At 39.5% G+C, this 17,792-nt stretch overlaps 1 protein-coding gene across 4 annotated transcripts in view; it reads left to right on the forward strand.

Annotated features, from left to right (window-relative positions):
- The window catches only part of Arhgap26 (Rho GTPase activating protein 26), a 459,434-nt gene that overhangs the window by 385,467 nt on the left and 56,175 nt on the right, over nucleotides 1–17,792 (forward strand). Inside the window, exon 21 of one of the 4 annotated variants that reach the window (XM_042692006.1) lies at nucleotides 13,746–13,809. The exons of the other annotated variants lie outside the window; for them this stretch is intronic. Coding sequence (XP_042547940.1) covers nucleotides 13,746–13,758 — 13 coding nt within the window. The 3' untranslated portion in view covers nucleotides 13,759–13,809. Of the gene's footprint in view, nucleotides 1–13,745; nucleotides 13,810–17,792 lie in introns of those variants that run through there. 4 annotated transcript variants of the gene reach the window in all.

The following is a 17,792-nucleotide window of genomic DNA, read 5'->3' on the forward strand; positions in this document are numbered from 1 at the left end:
GAGGCCACAGTATCCTAGTGAAGCCCTATACCCTAACCTCTAATCATTTGAACACAGCCACATGAGTTAATCGAGACAAATTCTGGTAATATAATCCCCCAAATTCTGGTAATATATTGTGGTTGTTTTTCCTCCTTCCACAGTGATCAACAAGTTGACATGGTACCAACCTCTTCTAGATGATAGTGATTGTTAAGGCAGAAATAAATGATGTGAGGGAAGTTAGGGAATGTCCTAATAGGGACATTGCATACTGCAGTAATTCCTCCAAATTAGAAGCTACTAGGTGTGTATTTTTTTCAGACTACTGAGTTAAGGGTGAAAGGGATTTTTAGGATTCAAAAAAGGATAGTAGAGCCAGGCGCTGGTGGCTCATGTCTATAATCCTAGCTACTCAGGAGGCTGAGATCTGAGGATCATGGTTCAAAGCCAGCTTGGGCAGGAAAGTCTGTGAGACTCTTGTCTCTAATAAAACACTCAGAAAACTAGAAGTGGCGCTGTAGCTCAAGTGGTAGAGTGCTAACCTTTAGCTGAAGAGCTGAGGGATAACACCCAGGTCCAGAGTTCAAGCTCCACGACTAAGAAAGAAAAGGGGGTAGTAGATCTGGGACATTTATAGCCATGGTAGAAATCAGCCTGAGTTCCTTGACTAAGTGGTCCCAGCCTCTATGAAATAACTGCTCTGTAGACTCATAAATAAAATAATTTTTCTCATCTTTTCCTCTTTACACACACATGCATTCCTAAATTATTTCTAGTGACCTGAAAGATGCACACATGCCAAATGCTGGTGAGAGCCTGCCAGAGTCAATTATCCCCTCCCTCCTTACTGCCAGCAAGCAATGCTGGAGCTGTCCCTGGAATCCAGAGGGTAAACAAGGCCTGCTTCCAGGCAGACTGGTTTCTCTGGAGCACTCCTGGATCTTCTGTGTTTGATTCAGCTGCTCTCAGATGAAATTGTGGGGGGAGGGGAGGACTTTAGGGATACCCTCTAAATTTCTACATATTCTCTATTATTTGCTCTACATTCATTCAACAATTAAATACTTACTGTGGGTAGGTGAGTTTGGGATTGCTGAAGATACTATGCTTAAAAGAAAAATTAGAGCACTGGAGGTGTGGATTAAATGGTAGAACACTAGCTGTGAGCAAGAAAAACAACAAGAGCAGTAGGTTCTGAATTGGTACTGGTGGGGGGGGGGGGGGGATGGGAAGAGGAAAATTGGGAGTATGACTATGGTAGAGCATGTAGGACTACTTAGCATGTGGGAGGCCCTGGGTTCAATCTTTGGAACAACAAAAACAGAATTATGTTGGTTGCTGATGGTTCACACCTGAAATCCTAGCTACTTAGAAGGCTGAGACTTAAGGATTGCAGTTTAAAGTCAACTCAGGAAAATCTGAGACTCTTATCTCCGATTAACCACCAAAAAGCCACAAGTGGAAGCATGGCTCAAGTATAGAAGGCCAACACTGAGCAAAGCTAAGAGACAGTGCCCAGGTCCCGAGTTCAAGCCCCAGTATTGGTGCATGCTTGCGTGCATACACCCCCCTCCCACACACACACACATAACGCCAAACTAGAAATTCTGTACTCATGAATATCATAGTCTAGTGGAGACAGGAGGAAAATGTATGCCTACTATATCAGTTGTCAAGAAAGTCTATTGTAGAAAAATCTAGTGTAGAATAAAGGAGATAGAGATTTGGAAGAGGAGGAGAAAAGTTACCTTAGTGCCTTGTCTGTAAAATGAGGTGATCTTCCCCATCATAGTTGGTTGAGGAACATATATATATATATATATATATATAGTCCATCATGGGGCTTGAACTCTGGGCCTGGGCACTGTCCCTCAGCTCTTCAGCTCAAGGAGAGCGCTCTACCACTTGAGCTACAGCGCCACTTCCGGTTTTCTGGTGGTTTATTGGAGATAGGAGTCTCACGGTCTCTCCTGCCCGGGCTGGCTTTGAACCGCGATCCTCAGATCTCAGCCTCCTGAGTAGCTAGGATTACAGGCGTGAGCCACCAGCGCCCGGCCAGTCTGGATCTTTCTATGCAGAAGAGGACCTGCTTCTGTAGAGAGAGGTGCTACCCCACCTTAACTCAAGACCAGTAAGGGTTCCTGTCCCACAGGATACCTGATGAGATATGTATGTAGTGTTATTTGCTGAGGCTAAATGAATCATAACATGAATAATAAGCATTAGAAAAGTGATCAGTAATGACATTTTAAAAGTAATTTAATCATCCCAGTTCCTCTGTATGCCAAAAAAGTTACACCCAAAGAAACAACTGATTTTACTAGAAATGTCTTTGTCATTCTTTGGAATGCAGGCTTTGGAGAGAGGAAGTTTTCCCCTGCGGTTAGATCTGTTTTCAGAGGAGGATCTTCCTGGGAGAATGAGGATACTGCTGCTTACCCACCTGTGAGCAGAAAAGATCTCTGTTCTGTCTTGGCAGAACACTTGGGCAGTCACTTGAAAGCATAATCCTTTTCTGCAGGAATCATTTGACTTTCTTGCTACTTCTCAAAGCTCTCCCACTGTTTCCCCACCCCCGCAAGTCCAGCTTCCTTGTTTTTTGCTATTTCTTGGATATGTCTGAAACTTTCCCTCTGTCACCTCTAGCTCCTGAGGCTACAGAGGCTACAGGTTATCTAAGTCACAAGCCACATTCCCTTGATGTGTTGTGTGATTATTGCTGGTGTGACCTGGTTACTTCTCTGGGTAGCATACACTTGGCTTTTCCCTTTCTTTAGACAAGATCTCTCTAACAAATCAGATGTGCTTCACTTGGTTGAAGGTGGCTTTTCCCACATGATAATTCATCTGAAATTTATTAAATAAATGCTCTTTGTTATTAGTGAGTCTTCATTTTTTAATATAAACACTCCTTGAGATAACCCTCACAATTTATGACCCAGTATATTTCTGTCTCAAGTGTCTCATGTTAATCAGTGACGCTTGGCTTTCTACAGCCTGTCTGCAAAGGGCTATGGGAGGAACTAGGTACCATTTTCATGCATAGCCACATCCCTGTTTCCAGCAGCGTAGAAATCATGAAAATATGTTTGCCACAACATATTATTCTTTTTTTCACTTCTATAAACCAAAGTCACTTAAAGGGTGTATATTATTCTCTAAGCTTATTAATCTTATTAATAATCTAAAATAATTCTTTAAACTTGCCATGCCAAGATAATGCATGCTTAAAGGCCTTGAGGCCTTGAGGGTTATAATTGAAGGCATGAGTGAATGAGTTTCATTCTGTATTGAGCTGTCCTCAAATGCCTTCTGGTACCTTTTTTATTTGTGTAGACCATTGTTAGGTATTTTAAACCTGAGACCTTTGATGAATCTTTAGGGAAGGATATAGGCTTAAGATTTCACATGACTTTCAGCACTATTATGCCATGAGGACTTTGAAGGCACTCTATCTGTAGCACTATTTTTCTCACTTAGGGTTAATTTGGAATTGTTTCTCCCACTGTGTATATAATGTGCAAAGAAACTTATTGTAGATTCAGATTCTACTTTGGGCAAATTAAAAATACATAAGTGTTAAAGTACTGCTTTTGAAACCATGTTAGTGAATCTGGGAGGCAGATGCTTCTTAGCTAGGGAAATAGCCTCAAGATCTTGGTTTTTAACCCTTCTCTGCATTAAGAGTCATGTTTGCACTAATTTTCCCAGGTAATTTGAGTTTAGTGTGAATGCTCAGAGTGTGGTTGTATGCAGCATTGTCATGGGCATCACCTTAAGCCTGCTAGGTAGAAATCTCCACCACTATCCCTGCCCTACCTCAGACATATGGAATCAGTGAACTAGGCCCAAAAGTCTGTGGATATCGCTGTTGTAACTCTGATCTACGCTTGTCTAAGAACCATGGGACATAATAGTACAGGACATTAGGTTGTTGAACTTGCAGAATACAAACCAGGATTTACATTATTGTAAAGCTCTGATGGCTAAGGCTGTGTTAGTCCTTGCATTCTGATTGTGCAGTGAAAACAGTAGTGGGCTTCACAGAGGCCCCTCCCCCCAGCCTTTCAGGTCTTTAACAACTTAAATGGTTACATAGAGGTGGATTTGATTTTCAGAGGAATCCAATCAGATCAGTTCACTAGTGTGGCATTTTTAGATTCCCTAAGAAAGCTTAGCCAATTGCTGTCCAAATATAGGCCTCTTGGTCCCAAATCAAGAGAAGATGGGTTCATCATTTATGCCAGCAAATATTTTCACTGAACAATCTACTGCACATGTATTATGAGAAAACTAAGATGCTAGAGGTGACAAGAAAGCAGCTGTGATACTGAAAATAGTGGATCTCCATCAACATGGACATGCAATGAATATTTGCAAAACTGCTGCAGCAAGGGTGGGTATGGGAATTATCAGACAAGAAATGAGTTGGACAAAATTCAGTAGGTTTTGGCTAGAGTGAAGGCCATTTCTTAATTATGCAAAATTGAGCCAGTAATATTTGCCCTCTCTGAGCTCTTCTGAGAATAGTAATGATTATATCTACCTTTAAGGCTGATTTGATGGTAGATAGAAATAATGCCTTGTTGTCACATCAGGTAGAGAGTTTAGTAAGAAGTCTAAAAATTGGTTGTACTACACATTGTTATGGCATATTGATCTATAAATAATGCATGGTGGCATATAAACAATACCATTTGGGCCAACTGTAATGGATAGCATATATAACAGTGGTTCCTTATGGTTATATCACCTAGTGACACCATAGCTGTCTTAATTTGTTCAACTCTGTTTTGTTCCCCCATTGAATAAATCATTTATGGATACATTTCTCAGAACATATATTTATTAATAAGCAATATGTAATTAATTTTACTGTATTATCTGTTCTAGGACCATCTCCCACCAATGAACAAGCTCTTTGTGTTGATTTATTTTAGTACTAGCATTAGATAGGCAGTCAGTATTTGGGAGTATTTCTTTGACTTTGATATAACACAAAAGCAACCTTGATTAAAAATAATTTTCAAACTTGGAAAAAATTATATTAAGTGAAGTAAGCCAGGCCCAGAGAAACATAGGTCCCATGGTTTCCCTTATTTGCAATATCTAGTATATGTATGAGTCAAGCGGAAAAGGTCAGATAATGTGATGTCAGGAAAATGTACCCTTAGATATGTATTTTAATGTTTTTTTCTTTCATGCATGTGTTTCTAATGCATTTATAAGATTATCTCTTTGTTGCTTTGTATGTCCCTCCCCCACAGTATAACCCCTGCTTTCACTATATTTGATGTCAGTATAACTTGTGGAGGAGATGGGGAAAAACCAGTTGTTTAAGGATACAGGTGGACCTGTTGCAACAATGAGAAGTACAAGTTGTCATATCCAAAATGAGCTTTACAACGTCGGTGGGAAGGGGGGGAAGGAGAAGGATTGGGATTGGGGGGGAGGGGGAGGCTGGGAAGGGATGTGAAGGGTAAACCAAAGGAGGAGGCTGCAATGCTTGGTAAGAAATGTACGCATTATCCTGCCCATGTAATTGTAACCCCTCTGTACAGTATGTTCACAAATAAAATTAAATTAAATTAAAAAAAATAATTTTCAACAGCACATCTAACATTGATAAACTATGAGTATTAAAACACATTGAAATCAGTGGAAGCACTGCCTTATAAAAGGCTTCAAGATGTTTGTACAAATTCAGTAGGCATGAGTGTATTCCTTGAGGAGCCTTGTCAAGCTACCTACCCTACTGTTTTTCTCTTGGGTGGAGCCAACTGGAGCTACACTAATTATACTAGAAACTAATTGCAATCTCAAGCCTTCATTGGGGAATAATTTAGCCTCAGGAATTCCTCTGCAGCCTCTGACTGTGTGTTAATTTGACTACTATTATGACAAAAAGGAAAACAATTCTGAAAAAAAAATCATTCTGAAACTTGGCATCTTAGTCATTTACTGCATCTGCTCTGTTGGGTTCTATTCCAATGTCTATCAACTTCCTTCAGAGGGAAGCAGTGTGTTTCTCACTAATACATTGCTTCCATGTTCCTTCCAATACTCTATACAAGTTGAAGACAGACAGCTGGTGATTGGACTATCCCTTGTCTGTCATTAAAAAAATGTTCAGAAAAAAGGATGCAATCACTTCTTTAAGTATTATCCTGTTACCTCTTATTGCCTAGTGGAAGAAGAATTTCTTTAGGGAAAAACAAGATGGTAACTGTCTATAGAGAAATAGAGGCAGAATTGCCCATTTATGTATGATGTTTTTGGATCCTAGAAAGAAATATTACCCAATCAGAATAGCATAATTCGAAGAGATTTATTCATAAAAGGGTTTGTGGGAGAGAATCACATGACATAGTACAATAAGCCAGGGATATTGACTTCCAAGCAGTCACCACTTTTAGGCTATAGGGACACGAGTTGAAAATGGTACTAGAATCCAGAAAGTGATTAATAGGTTCTCTAATAGGTGCCTTGAAAGGAACAGTAACCTGTGCCCAAGGGACACAGGTAAGTGGAAAATGGAGTTAATGCCTAGGCCCTCTTCTTCCTCCTCCTGCTATCCTGACAGAACTCCCCATTGGCAAACTCAATAGAAACCCAGAGAGTGCAGAAATCCTTCTAATGAACCAATGCTGTTAGCTCCCAGAGAAGGGGCAGGAGGAAGAGCTGTCTGGAGGTGTCTAGAGAGGTGAGTACCACAGTCCAGCATAGCTGTGGTGCAAACAGTAGGGATGCTCAGCAAGAAAGGACTTCCTGGTACATTTTGTAAGGTGAAATACTATCCAGTACATCAGGAGAATAAGATCATCCTAAGTGTTGCTGCACAGGGACCTGCAAAGGGGAAAGAGGTGGTAGACAACCTTGACTCGCAAGCCAACTTGCATATTAGCATTACCTGGGGAACCTAAGATTAGAAAATACCAACACCAAGACTCTCTCCTGTGGTTTCACTTACTTAATGGCTTAGTCTTGTTTTTTTAAAAAAGCTTTCCAAGAGATTTTGATAGGCAGCTAGAGTTGAAAAGCACTCTTGTATATTATGTAATACCAATTATGTAAGACTCCAAGAGTTAGCCATGCAAGTGTGTATACATGTCTGAAATATTTCTGGGATGATGCAGAAGAATGAATCTGTATGACTGTCTCATTTCTGAAGGTGGCAGATGGTCCAGCGGCCTATGGTGGGAAGAACTACCTTTATGTAGTATGGGAATTTTTTACATGTTTACTTTTGTTCACCTTCAGAAACGCAGTTAAAAATAGACTTGCCTGATTTTGAAGTTACCATTCATTCGTTTTCTTAAAACTGTGTGATGTATCCTTTCGAGGAAGAAGTGTTCATTTTAATCATTAAAATCTTATATATCCTTAGTAGCTAGAGTCTGAGCATAGTTTGGAGAACAAAGTCTTACACCAAAAAGGTATAGCTGTAGAGGTACTAACAATGAAATTAAGCCATTATGTCATTCTACCAATGGCCATATGACTCTTTCTATCAAAGCTGTCCTGTTCAGTGTTCCAGGTCAGTTTAGGTAAACGTGGTAACTAACTCTCAGCACAGCAAGATCTTTCATGGAGATGAATTGAGCTCTCAAGGAGCTAAGTGGAATGGATCAAGTTAGGCCCCTGCTTCTGAACTATTTCAGACTTTATACTAAAATGTGGAAAGCCTAACTTAGGAAAATAGAAAGTACTTTTGAATGTTGTAACTACTCATGAACTCCTTACACACACCCCAACCAACAATGTGAAAATTAAGTAGTTCAGTTATATTGAGCTATGTATAGTTATTTCATGTGATCTTTGTCTGTCACTTTCCATCTGCTATCTACTCAATTTCCCTTAAAAAGCTCATTTTAAAGCAGAATATATAATGGAAAAGCCTTCACTTCTGACCTTTATGGAGATACACTGGAGTTGCTCAATAATAATCAGCAGTTGCCCTGGTAACCTCAGACACACAGCTGAAATCACCTGTGTTTGTCACCAGCCCCTGTCTCAGGAGAGTAAAGATCATCTGCTTTGTGCTAATGGCACAGGGACATTTTAGTAATTTTTCAATGCCTTCAGCTTCAATTGTAAAAGCAGAAGTGAGGCTGCTTATAATTACTAAATAATGTTTTTTGTTTTATATGCTCGTGACTAGGTAGTGAGATAGAGTAGAAAGCATCCTAGGTTTTGAAGAAGTTGGAAAACCCTGTTCAGAGTCTTTTGTTCAGCTCTCTTCTCACAACCTTAGAAGATTTAAGTAGGTGGAACTCAGACTTGAATTTGAGGATAGAGACACCAGGAATAGACGGGGAGGAGAATTGGCAAGTCTGTTATGTCAGAAATCGTTGACAAAGCTGACACAAACCCACTAACTCTTGCACTTTGCCTTGAAGAATATTGCTTGGAAGATGACAAATCCAGAGCTGAAGCACAGGAGACATCTTTTCTCTTCGTATGAGTTTCCTTGCTTTTACTGTCTCAAGAAGCTGTCATGCTCCTGTAGTATCCACATGCTGTGCCTTACAGCATAGACTTAATGGTAGGAACTCCATAAGACTCTACTTCCTCTGAGAGAAAAAACAGGCTCCCACCCCCAGACACATATTTCCTTCCTTCTTCCGACTCTTCTCTTTATCCATTGTATGGAAATGGAACTAGAAGAAATATGGCCTTAGTTATCCTATCAGCACTTGCAGTGTTCAGTTGTCATAGTAAAACTGGCAGGAGATCAAGAATCAAGTAGTAGAATCATGGAAATCCTGGACACACTAATCCAGGAAAGACAAGATTCATACTAGTGATTGTCATTGCCAATATAATCATCCCAGACAGAAATTAGACTCTTCATTATGCCAAGAGAAATAGGCAAAGATTTAATTATTAGCAAGCAAATACCTACCAGTTGCTCTTGCTCTCCTCTCTACTCATAAATCTCTGTAGAACACAAACTTATTTGCACCTTATGTTTCCCTTTGGAGGATGGCACTACCATTTACTACCATAGCCCAACTGCACTCTGAAATATTAACTGGTCTAGAATCAGAATCCATAGGCATCATCAGGAATTAGCATTCAGGGGCTGGAAAGGTGGCTAAGTGGTAGAGTGCTTGCCTTACATGCATAAGGCCCTAGGTTTGATCCCTCATCACCACATAAACAGAAAAAGCGGAAGTGGCACTGTGGCTCAAGTGGTAAAGCCCTAGCCTTGAGCTGAAGAGCTGAGGGACAGCCCTCATACCCAGAGTTCAACCCCCATGACCAATAATTTTTAAAAAAAGCATCCAGAGTCAGCCATATTTGACAGACAGTTCTTCACAGTCCTCTCACATTTATTGAAAACCTACTGTGAAGTCATTATTCTAGACTCTATGAAGGGTGGACCTGTTAGCTCACTTATGTAGCAGAGTGTTACTGACAATATAAAATTTTAATTAGTAAGTGGCTTCACCATTTATTCAAAATATGTAATGGCTAGCCAGGCTCCAGTAGCTCACAGCTGTAATGCTAGCCTCTACAGATGGTGAGATCTGAGGATCACAGTTTGAAGTTAGCCCTGGAAGGAAAGTCCATTAGACTCTTATCTCTAATTAACCACCAGAAAATAGGAAGTGGTTTTGTGGGTCAAAGTGATAAGAGCATTAGCCTTGATCAGAAAAAGCTCAGGGACAACTCCCAGCCCCTGAGATCAAGCCCCACAACTGACCAAACAAACAAATAAATTTAATGTTGAATGAAGTTACTTTGCAGCTGCACATTGTCTGGGTAGGGCTTCCAGTTATTTCCTTGCTTCATCATCTGTATCTGTATCTACGTTTATAGTTTTCTTGTCTATATTGGTCTAGCTATGATTTGAGGAGGAGGCACTCTGGTTTCATAATGTAACTTTGATCTTGTTCACCAACAGGCTTCTTACCTCTCAGACTGCTGATTTTAAGGACGAGGCTTAGGAAAGATCAAATATTTTTTTCCCCACCAAAGTCTGTAATGGCTCCTATGTTTTAGATGTCCATAAACTTAAAATTTGGATTGCAAAAGCGTGATAAAACGTCAGTGTCTTATCATTTGAATGCTGAATTTATAAGTCCTCTTCCCAAGAGAGTTTCTCATTATGACATATTTACATATTTGTGCAATTTGTTCTTTCCAATTAGAATTTTACTAATATTTGTAGTGGCAAAAATCCATAACACTTCCCAGTATAAAGCCCTACACTAAATACTCTGTTAAATTAAATTTTAGCTCATACTTAAAGGATTGTTCCTGACTTCATATGGGAAAGGAAAGTTTTGAGAAGTAGTAGATCTTTAAACTCTGAATCAGTGTAGCCAGGAAAAAATAAGTGATGAGAGACTGTGCCTTGCTGTGGGTTAGTGAGAGTTTTGCCAGTAAATTTTAATGCAGTACCTAAATCTCTCTATGAGGCCAAAGGCTCTTTTTTTCTGGTTCTTTCCTATAAAGAAATTCTAAATGAAATTATCTCTTCCTTGCAAGTCAGTTCCTAAGTTCTGCCTTGAATTTCAGCACAGATCAATTAGATCTTTTGCCTATAAGCAAGCACTCAGTTTAGTATTATGTAGGAAGAAATTCTTCTTGCTCTATTTTTCTTTGTATACCTAGTTGATTTTCCTTGGCTTATCTTCCACTTCTGGAAATGTCAGCTTCTAGAGTTTATTCTTTTCTATTGTATACTAAGTCCAGAGATAATACAAAGGGTGGACTAATAAAACCAGAGTGGAGTTGATACTTCAAATACAGCTGGCTCTGAACTAGAGCATAGCGAGCTCCATGAAGCCATAACTTGAATACTCTGTTGAAATAGTCTAAGCCAGCTTTCCACCTTGTGAATCATTTTGAGTTTACCCTTTACGGGTAAGTTCATACTGTGACCCACTGAACTTGGCACACCTCACGAAGAATTAAATCTGTATGTGCAAAAATGTTGAGTGAAATCTAAGACCCTCATCTACAATCTGAATATATAATCAGTGGGTTGGACACTCAAACAGGAGAGCAGTGTGATTTTCAGCAGAACTATATTTGTATGCTGCGCAGAGCCTTATGCTTAGGTTTACTCTAGATTCATGTAAAAGTACAGGATTTTCTGTAAATTAGAAAATGAAAACACTATCTCTACTCAGTTGAGCTGACCTCTATGTTTTGCCACCTATGAAGGCAGCCCCTTTTTTCTGGAAAGGATACCAGCCTTCCAAGATTACTTTCCTATGTGTCACAGCAGGGCTGGCCCCGTTCCATACTGCAGCTGTGAAACTGAATTGTGTGTCTGTGTGAAGTTTGAGGTGAAATCAAGACCTCCCCCTCTAAAGGCCATGCTCTGGTTTTTTTCCAAGTATAGGTAAAAGTTTTTGGTGGCATTGAGAAGAAGAGGAAAGAGAGATCAGGTATTTTCAATAGGGAAGGAACTTGGAGAAAAAAGAATGATCTAAAAAAGAAAGTTCGAGTGTGGTGTTCCATGTAACCAAGGTACCTCATAAAGCCTTCATTTTGTTTTTAAATGGTACTTATTATTCAATCTTTCACAGTACTAACAGTTTGGCTGCTGGGGACAGACTTGAGGTCATATCCCACCTCTGCTGGTCATTAGTTCTTTTACAGTGAACAAGTTACTTCTCTTCTGTAAACTTGATCTGTTCAACAGGAAATAATAGTATCCACTTCTTATACTATTTTATCAATTAAATGAAGTAGTTCATGGAGACCACTTTGCATGGCTTCTAGTGCTTAATAAAGGTCACCTGCTATAATATGTGAAAATAAGAATTTCACTTATCTTTAGAGGTCACTTCATGATGGGCACATAGTGAGAAAGGAAGCTACACCAGGATCCAGTCACATTTAAGGAAATGTACTTATTACCTGACTTATGTAACTATAACCCCTCTGTACACCTTTACAGTATAAATGAATGAATGAACGAATACCGTAACTCTACCCCCACAATGCACCACACACCTGGCAGTGAGCACAAAAGCTGAGTCACCAGAAGAGCCACAATTCTGTCAGGTCTCTATTACTGTTGCCTACCTCAGGTTAGAGTGATCAAGGAAATATGAAAGGGCAGCTCAGGCCAGAATACTAAGAAAGACTGCTCAGGGGGTCAGGCAGAACAATAGTTACAGGCAACTGGGGCCAGTGGGCGGAAGGCAGCGGAAGGCAAGGATCAGAAGGAAGTGATAGGCTCTTTTGGCTCCATATAACCATGCTTCAGCTCCTTGGTATGTTAGCTGTCTTGGCTCTCTGCTTTTGCTTGATGTTACCCACCTGGCTTATCATTGCCACCATTTGGGGTATGTGTCACCCCCCCCCCCCCTTCATGACTCTGTTTCCTTATAACATTGGCTTGCCAAGCCCTCTTTTGGCCACAGTGCTATCCTATAGCTTCCCTTTCCATGGACTTTCACCCTCAGCTTCTGGTGAATTCTCTGATTCCTTGCCCTGTTTCCTGAGAAACAGTCTGATTGGCTGAACTCAGCTTTCTGCTAAGTCAGGTCATTGGCTGGTGGCCAGTCTTGTGGCAAAAGAGTAATGTAAAATCACCTGTTGCCAGAGAGGCTGGTTACTTACTCTTCCTGCAGAACTGAAGGTAGAGAAGCTTCTAAGGTTGTCTCATGCAGGATAGACCTTAACTTTTACACAATTATAATAAACTTGGTTACTACGTTTCCCCTTTTCCAATATTTTGGAAGCACCACTCATACAAGTTTTACATTCAAAGAGCTGAAAGTTAATTGCTGATGAGATGAGGTACAGAAGAACATTTTAAAAGTCCAAACAACTGTAATAATACAGTGGCTCAGGTAAAGAGCAAGCAGCAACAGGAACAAGATGTATCCCTAGGAAAAATGCTTCTTGTGTCCCTTTTTTTCTTAGTATAGTTCAAGAAATTTCAGTGTTTGTGATGCAAGTATCCCATGACTTGCCTTTTTTGTGATGCTGGAGAACAAACCTAGGGCCTCATTCATACATGCTAGGCAAACATGCTGCCTGATCTCACTGAATGTCTTCACTGTGTATATTACAGGCTTACTTCATTTTATTGTGCTTTACTTTATTGAGATTTTGGAGAGTGTACTTTTACAAATTGAGGGTTCCTGCATTGAGCAATTCTATGGTCCGTTTTTTTCAACCACTCAGATGCTCATTAGCATGTTTTAGCAATAAATTATTGTTAACTGGGGTGTGTATGTTTTATACATTATGCTAGTACACACTTAGTAGACTAGAATATAAAATAAACATAACTTTTATATGCACTGAGAAACCAAAAAATTCATATGACTGCTTTACTGTGATATTTGCTTTATTATAGTGCTCTGGAACCAAACCTACAGCATCTCTTAAGTATATGTGCATATTAAAAATAAGTTATATGAGGAGAGTGTCCTTAATGATGACAGATGTTGAGATATAAAATTACCATAAAACAAGATTTTAAGTTCTAGATGCTATAGACATGAGAGATGATTTTGAGCTAGGCTGGTCATGGAAGGCTTTGTGATCAATGGGTACTTAAGCTTGTATGGTAAATTATGGATTGGATTTAGCAGAAATGGAATAATGGTGAAAGGCTCAGAATCAGGAACACAGAGTATGCATGGGGAGCTGCTCACAGTTAACTTTGGACATATGCTTTTCATCTATACTATTACATTTGTTTTGTTTCTTGTGTCAATATGATATTTGCCTCTTTAGACACTTAAGTTGGGGAAGCCTAGTTAAATGCTGTCTTCTCTTTCCAGAATTTCATGCTAACTGGATCCCCATGGAACATCTTCTACCAATTTATATTGTGTAATTGACTTGCCTGAGATGGTCCTTATTTTCATCACGGTTTCGCTTCTCAGTCAAATAGACCTCACCATCTGGAACTTCTTTCTTTCTGTTTTTATTTTTAAAGCTGTATTTTCTCCCACAAAAGGCCTATTTCCATTTGTAAGTGTCACACAGATTCTATGACATGGCTTCATCCTCTTTGCTTTGAGTTTTACATTGTAAAAAGCCAGTCCAAATAGGTTTGAAAATAAGCTATATTTTTCTTCATTTTCTTAAGCTTTACCAAGGATTCTATATTCCTCTTTTCTGTGTTACTCCCTCAAACTAAACACCTCAGACAAATCCTGACCCCTGAAGCTTTCAGCAAGGGCTGTTTTCCTTAAAGTCACACTGAGTCTTTTGGAGACTTTTTGAGAGGGTAGAGCAGATCAGAGACAATGAAGGCAGGCCAGCTTCTTAGTGAGATTAATAAGGACAGAGTATAAATAGTGAACCACATAGCCTAACAGAAAACTCCTACTTGTTTTTACACTTTAGACAGAGTTGCTATGTGTAACCTTTAGTTACAGTACTAACCCTGAAAAAGTGCACTTGCTATTTATTTTCATTTTGAATTGGTAATAGCCAATCTCTTTCTCAAACTGTAAATGATGTATAGAAATTGCATTTTAGACATTCAGCTATATCTGACACATTTTCAAAAAAGTACCAGGTACTAATGAAATTGTTTCTCAGGCCTTTGAATTGGGAAAGCTTGCTTTCATGCAATCTAGGACCTTCCTGGGCCCTAAAAAAGGTATGCTTTTTCATGTCCTTGCATGTTTCTGATACCAAAATGTTAGTATAAACTTCCCTGATATAGCATCTTTTAAATATACAGAAAGTTGTTATGTTCACAACCCTTTTTATTAACTTAGGCAATCAGAATTCTTTTTGCAAGTAATTGAAAGCCTAGTTCAACTAACATATTCCAAAAGCTCCCAAATGTTTGTATTCAGACATGGCTGGAAGTAGAAACAGAGATACTGCTTTGAGATCCAGCGCTTGCCATCTTTCAACTTAGTTTGCATCTCCACTTAGATGAGTTCTGTGCTTGTGATTGCAAGATGGTCATCACTAGCTGGACTTCTGGAAAAGAAAAGAAAGAAACTAGCATTCCAAATGTTTGAAAGAGCAACCATCTGGTTCTGATTCCTTGTGGCTTATCCCATCCTCCAGTCAGTCTCTGGCCAGAGTATTTGATGCTCTCTGGGGCTAGGCCTGAATCACTCGTTCATCTTGAGTGGGTAGGAGTGAAAGAATAGATTTGCAAAGTTTTTGGACACTAGGAATGGGAGAAGGTTTGGTTCTCAGAGAAGAGAGCCCAGACCACAGATTTCCACAGGTGCACCTTTATAACAAGCCCTTAGTGAAGGACTTGGTAACTCTATGCTCTAGGGTACAGATTTGTGCTGCCTCCTCATCCTGAGCAGCTCCTTCTAAAGTATCTGAAAAATATCTCTTTTATGGAATGCAAATGATTGTTTCATAATTTATTTTATTCCTGTAGACTATTTCAAAAATAATACATGTTATAGGGAGTGTGTGTGTGTGTGTGTGTGTGTGTGTGTGTCTGTGTGTGTGTGTGTGCTTACATGAAGACAGGCAATGTTTCCATCTTACTAGTCTTGGACACTGTTAACTCATTAAAAAAAATTCTGGGAATACGCTTGCATTATCAGTGCCCATTACAGATCATTAGAAAATACATGGCAAACAGTGGTGTGTCGAGGCTGGCCTCCATTACTTTTAATGACAGTATTATAGGAGTCATTCTAATTATCTTATAGACTCTAGTTTTATAGACTCTAGAAAAAAGAAATTGGAAAAGGACTGGTTCTATTTTCTTCTGTGAGAGCCATGAGCATACATCTTCTACATCACATCTTGAGAGTTCCTGAGATACAGGCAGTTGGCTAGTAGAGTATTGTGGGCACCAAGGCCAGCTCACAAGCTATGTGGAAGTCTCTGCCTTGTCATCCTTTGAGTGTGAATAAAAACTGATTCTTTTACCAGGATCCACTGAGCTCTTGGAAAATTGCACCTTAGTTTGATCCTTCAGTTTCTGGTTCATATCCGTGAGAACAAATTTCACTCTTAGAGGCTGAAATCAAATCTTCATAGATGGAATGATAAACTAAAATCAATTAAGCACAAAAGCATTTTACCCACTTTTATTTATTCATTATAACCCATCAGGTACATGACCACCATTTTGGCAATAGGCACCAGGAGGTTACATTGTGTATGTGATTTGAACCCTGGTAGTATGGGCTGCCTGAGTCCATTATTGCCCCACCCCCAGCCACTCTGCCTCATGGTTGAGTATGACAACACTAACTTATGAATGTAGGAAAGAGACTGGAACAGCCCAGATTTACTCTCTCTTTCTAATCTTCTGTTCTCTAGTATTCCTCAAACTCATATTCTGGTGTAGCTAAAGGAGCTAATAAAAACATGAGGAATAGTGAAGGGAGTACATGAGTACCTAAGAAAGAAGCTGTCTAGCCAGAATCTAAAAGAAAATGAGAGGGGAAAGCAAGCAAGAAATAGCTGAAATCGCTATAAGAAAAAATAGAGAATAAAAAGTAGGAAGTTGGGGGTGGGCATTCAGGGAGAGGAAAGAGATGTAGACCTTACTATTGTTTTCATGAAACTGCTACAAAAGTCCCTGTCTACTTGCTGTTCAAGAAATCATGACCATATACTCTCTTAGGACATTAGGGTGGATGTTTATTGTCTGTAACTAGACAACAAGCATTAGCCTAGAGGTTGACCTATGGTATCTAATTTTCTACCCTAGAGAGGTAAACAACCAGTATCAGCAACCCCATTTTGCAGATGGAGTTTTCGGAGGATGAGGTAATTTCTCCAGGGTCTGAAGAGCAGAATGAGAATTTGAACTGAGGCCACCAAGTTGTCTATGGTCTTGATTGAAGTTCAGTCTCTCATTTCTCTTGAAATTTGACAGGTGTGCTGCCACCATGTTAGTACATTACTTCCTATGCAGGGAGGCATAGGTATTTTTTCCCATTCTGAGGAGAGGAGAGGAGAGGAGAGAGAATTACATGCCTCATCTTTCCCAACTTTCAAATTTTGTAGAGCCCACTCTATACTTCAAGTGTGTTGGCAGTGGAGCTCAGCTCTCCTGAAACTCTTCATAAAACTTCCTGGTCTTAGGCAGGCAGCATTTGCTCAGATTCCTGAGACCTCTTAATATATTTGTCCATTTCTGCCTTAAGAAAATAAAAAAGCAAAAATCTTGCCTCAAAAGCTGACCATCTGCTTTCACTTCAACTTCCAAACTGAGGAAGCAGCAACAGGATGCTTGCAAGCCCAGCATTTATCTCTGGCATAAGCACCATCCCAGGGTCTACTAATTGCATTTCCAATTAATATTAGGTCTGGGCTTTGGGGATTGAACTTCCTCTTAATTTTTACCCCTTTCCTTTTTATTTCTTGGAATCAGGTATAATTTTCCCTCAGCATTGGACTGAAAGGACAGTTTTTCAGCATGGATGTTTATCCATCTCATTTGTGCCGGAAACCATCTCTTTTTGCCAGCTAAAACTGGGGCAACATTCTCAAGATTCGGAAATCTTTACTAAGTCCAGGCATTTATTGGTCTTTGTGTGCTGACAAGTTCTGTATGTGTGTGCATGCATTTAGGGCACAGTTGGGTGACATGTACTGGGTATCTGTTGACATCTCTTCTTTGATAATCAAGAAAAAGCCAGAGACATGATGCTTCTTGCTCTATTTACAAAAATACGCACACTATTGAATAATATTAGAATTTTTAAATCCCAACAGATTAACACAGACTGAGAGAGAAAGAATAGTCCTGAATTTGTCCTGAGCTACCTAGTAGCCACGACAAAAGGAAAAAAAAATGAAGGGATGAATCCAGATGTTCAGTTACACATTCAAAGAAAGCACAGCTATTCATCCAGAGTTTCAAGTTACTAATTTTT

This window comes from Dipodomys spectabilis, unplaced genomic scaffold (genome assembly GCF_019054845.1).
Source record: "Dipodomys spectabilis isolate Male_0828 unplaced genomic scaffold, ASM1905484v1 ptg000147l, whole genome shotgun sequence".
Taxonomy (NCBI): Eukaryota; Metazoa; Chordata; class Mammalia; order Rodentia; family Heteromyidae; genus Dipodomys; species Dipodomys spectabilis.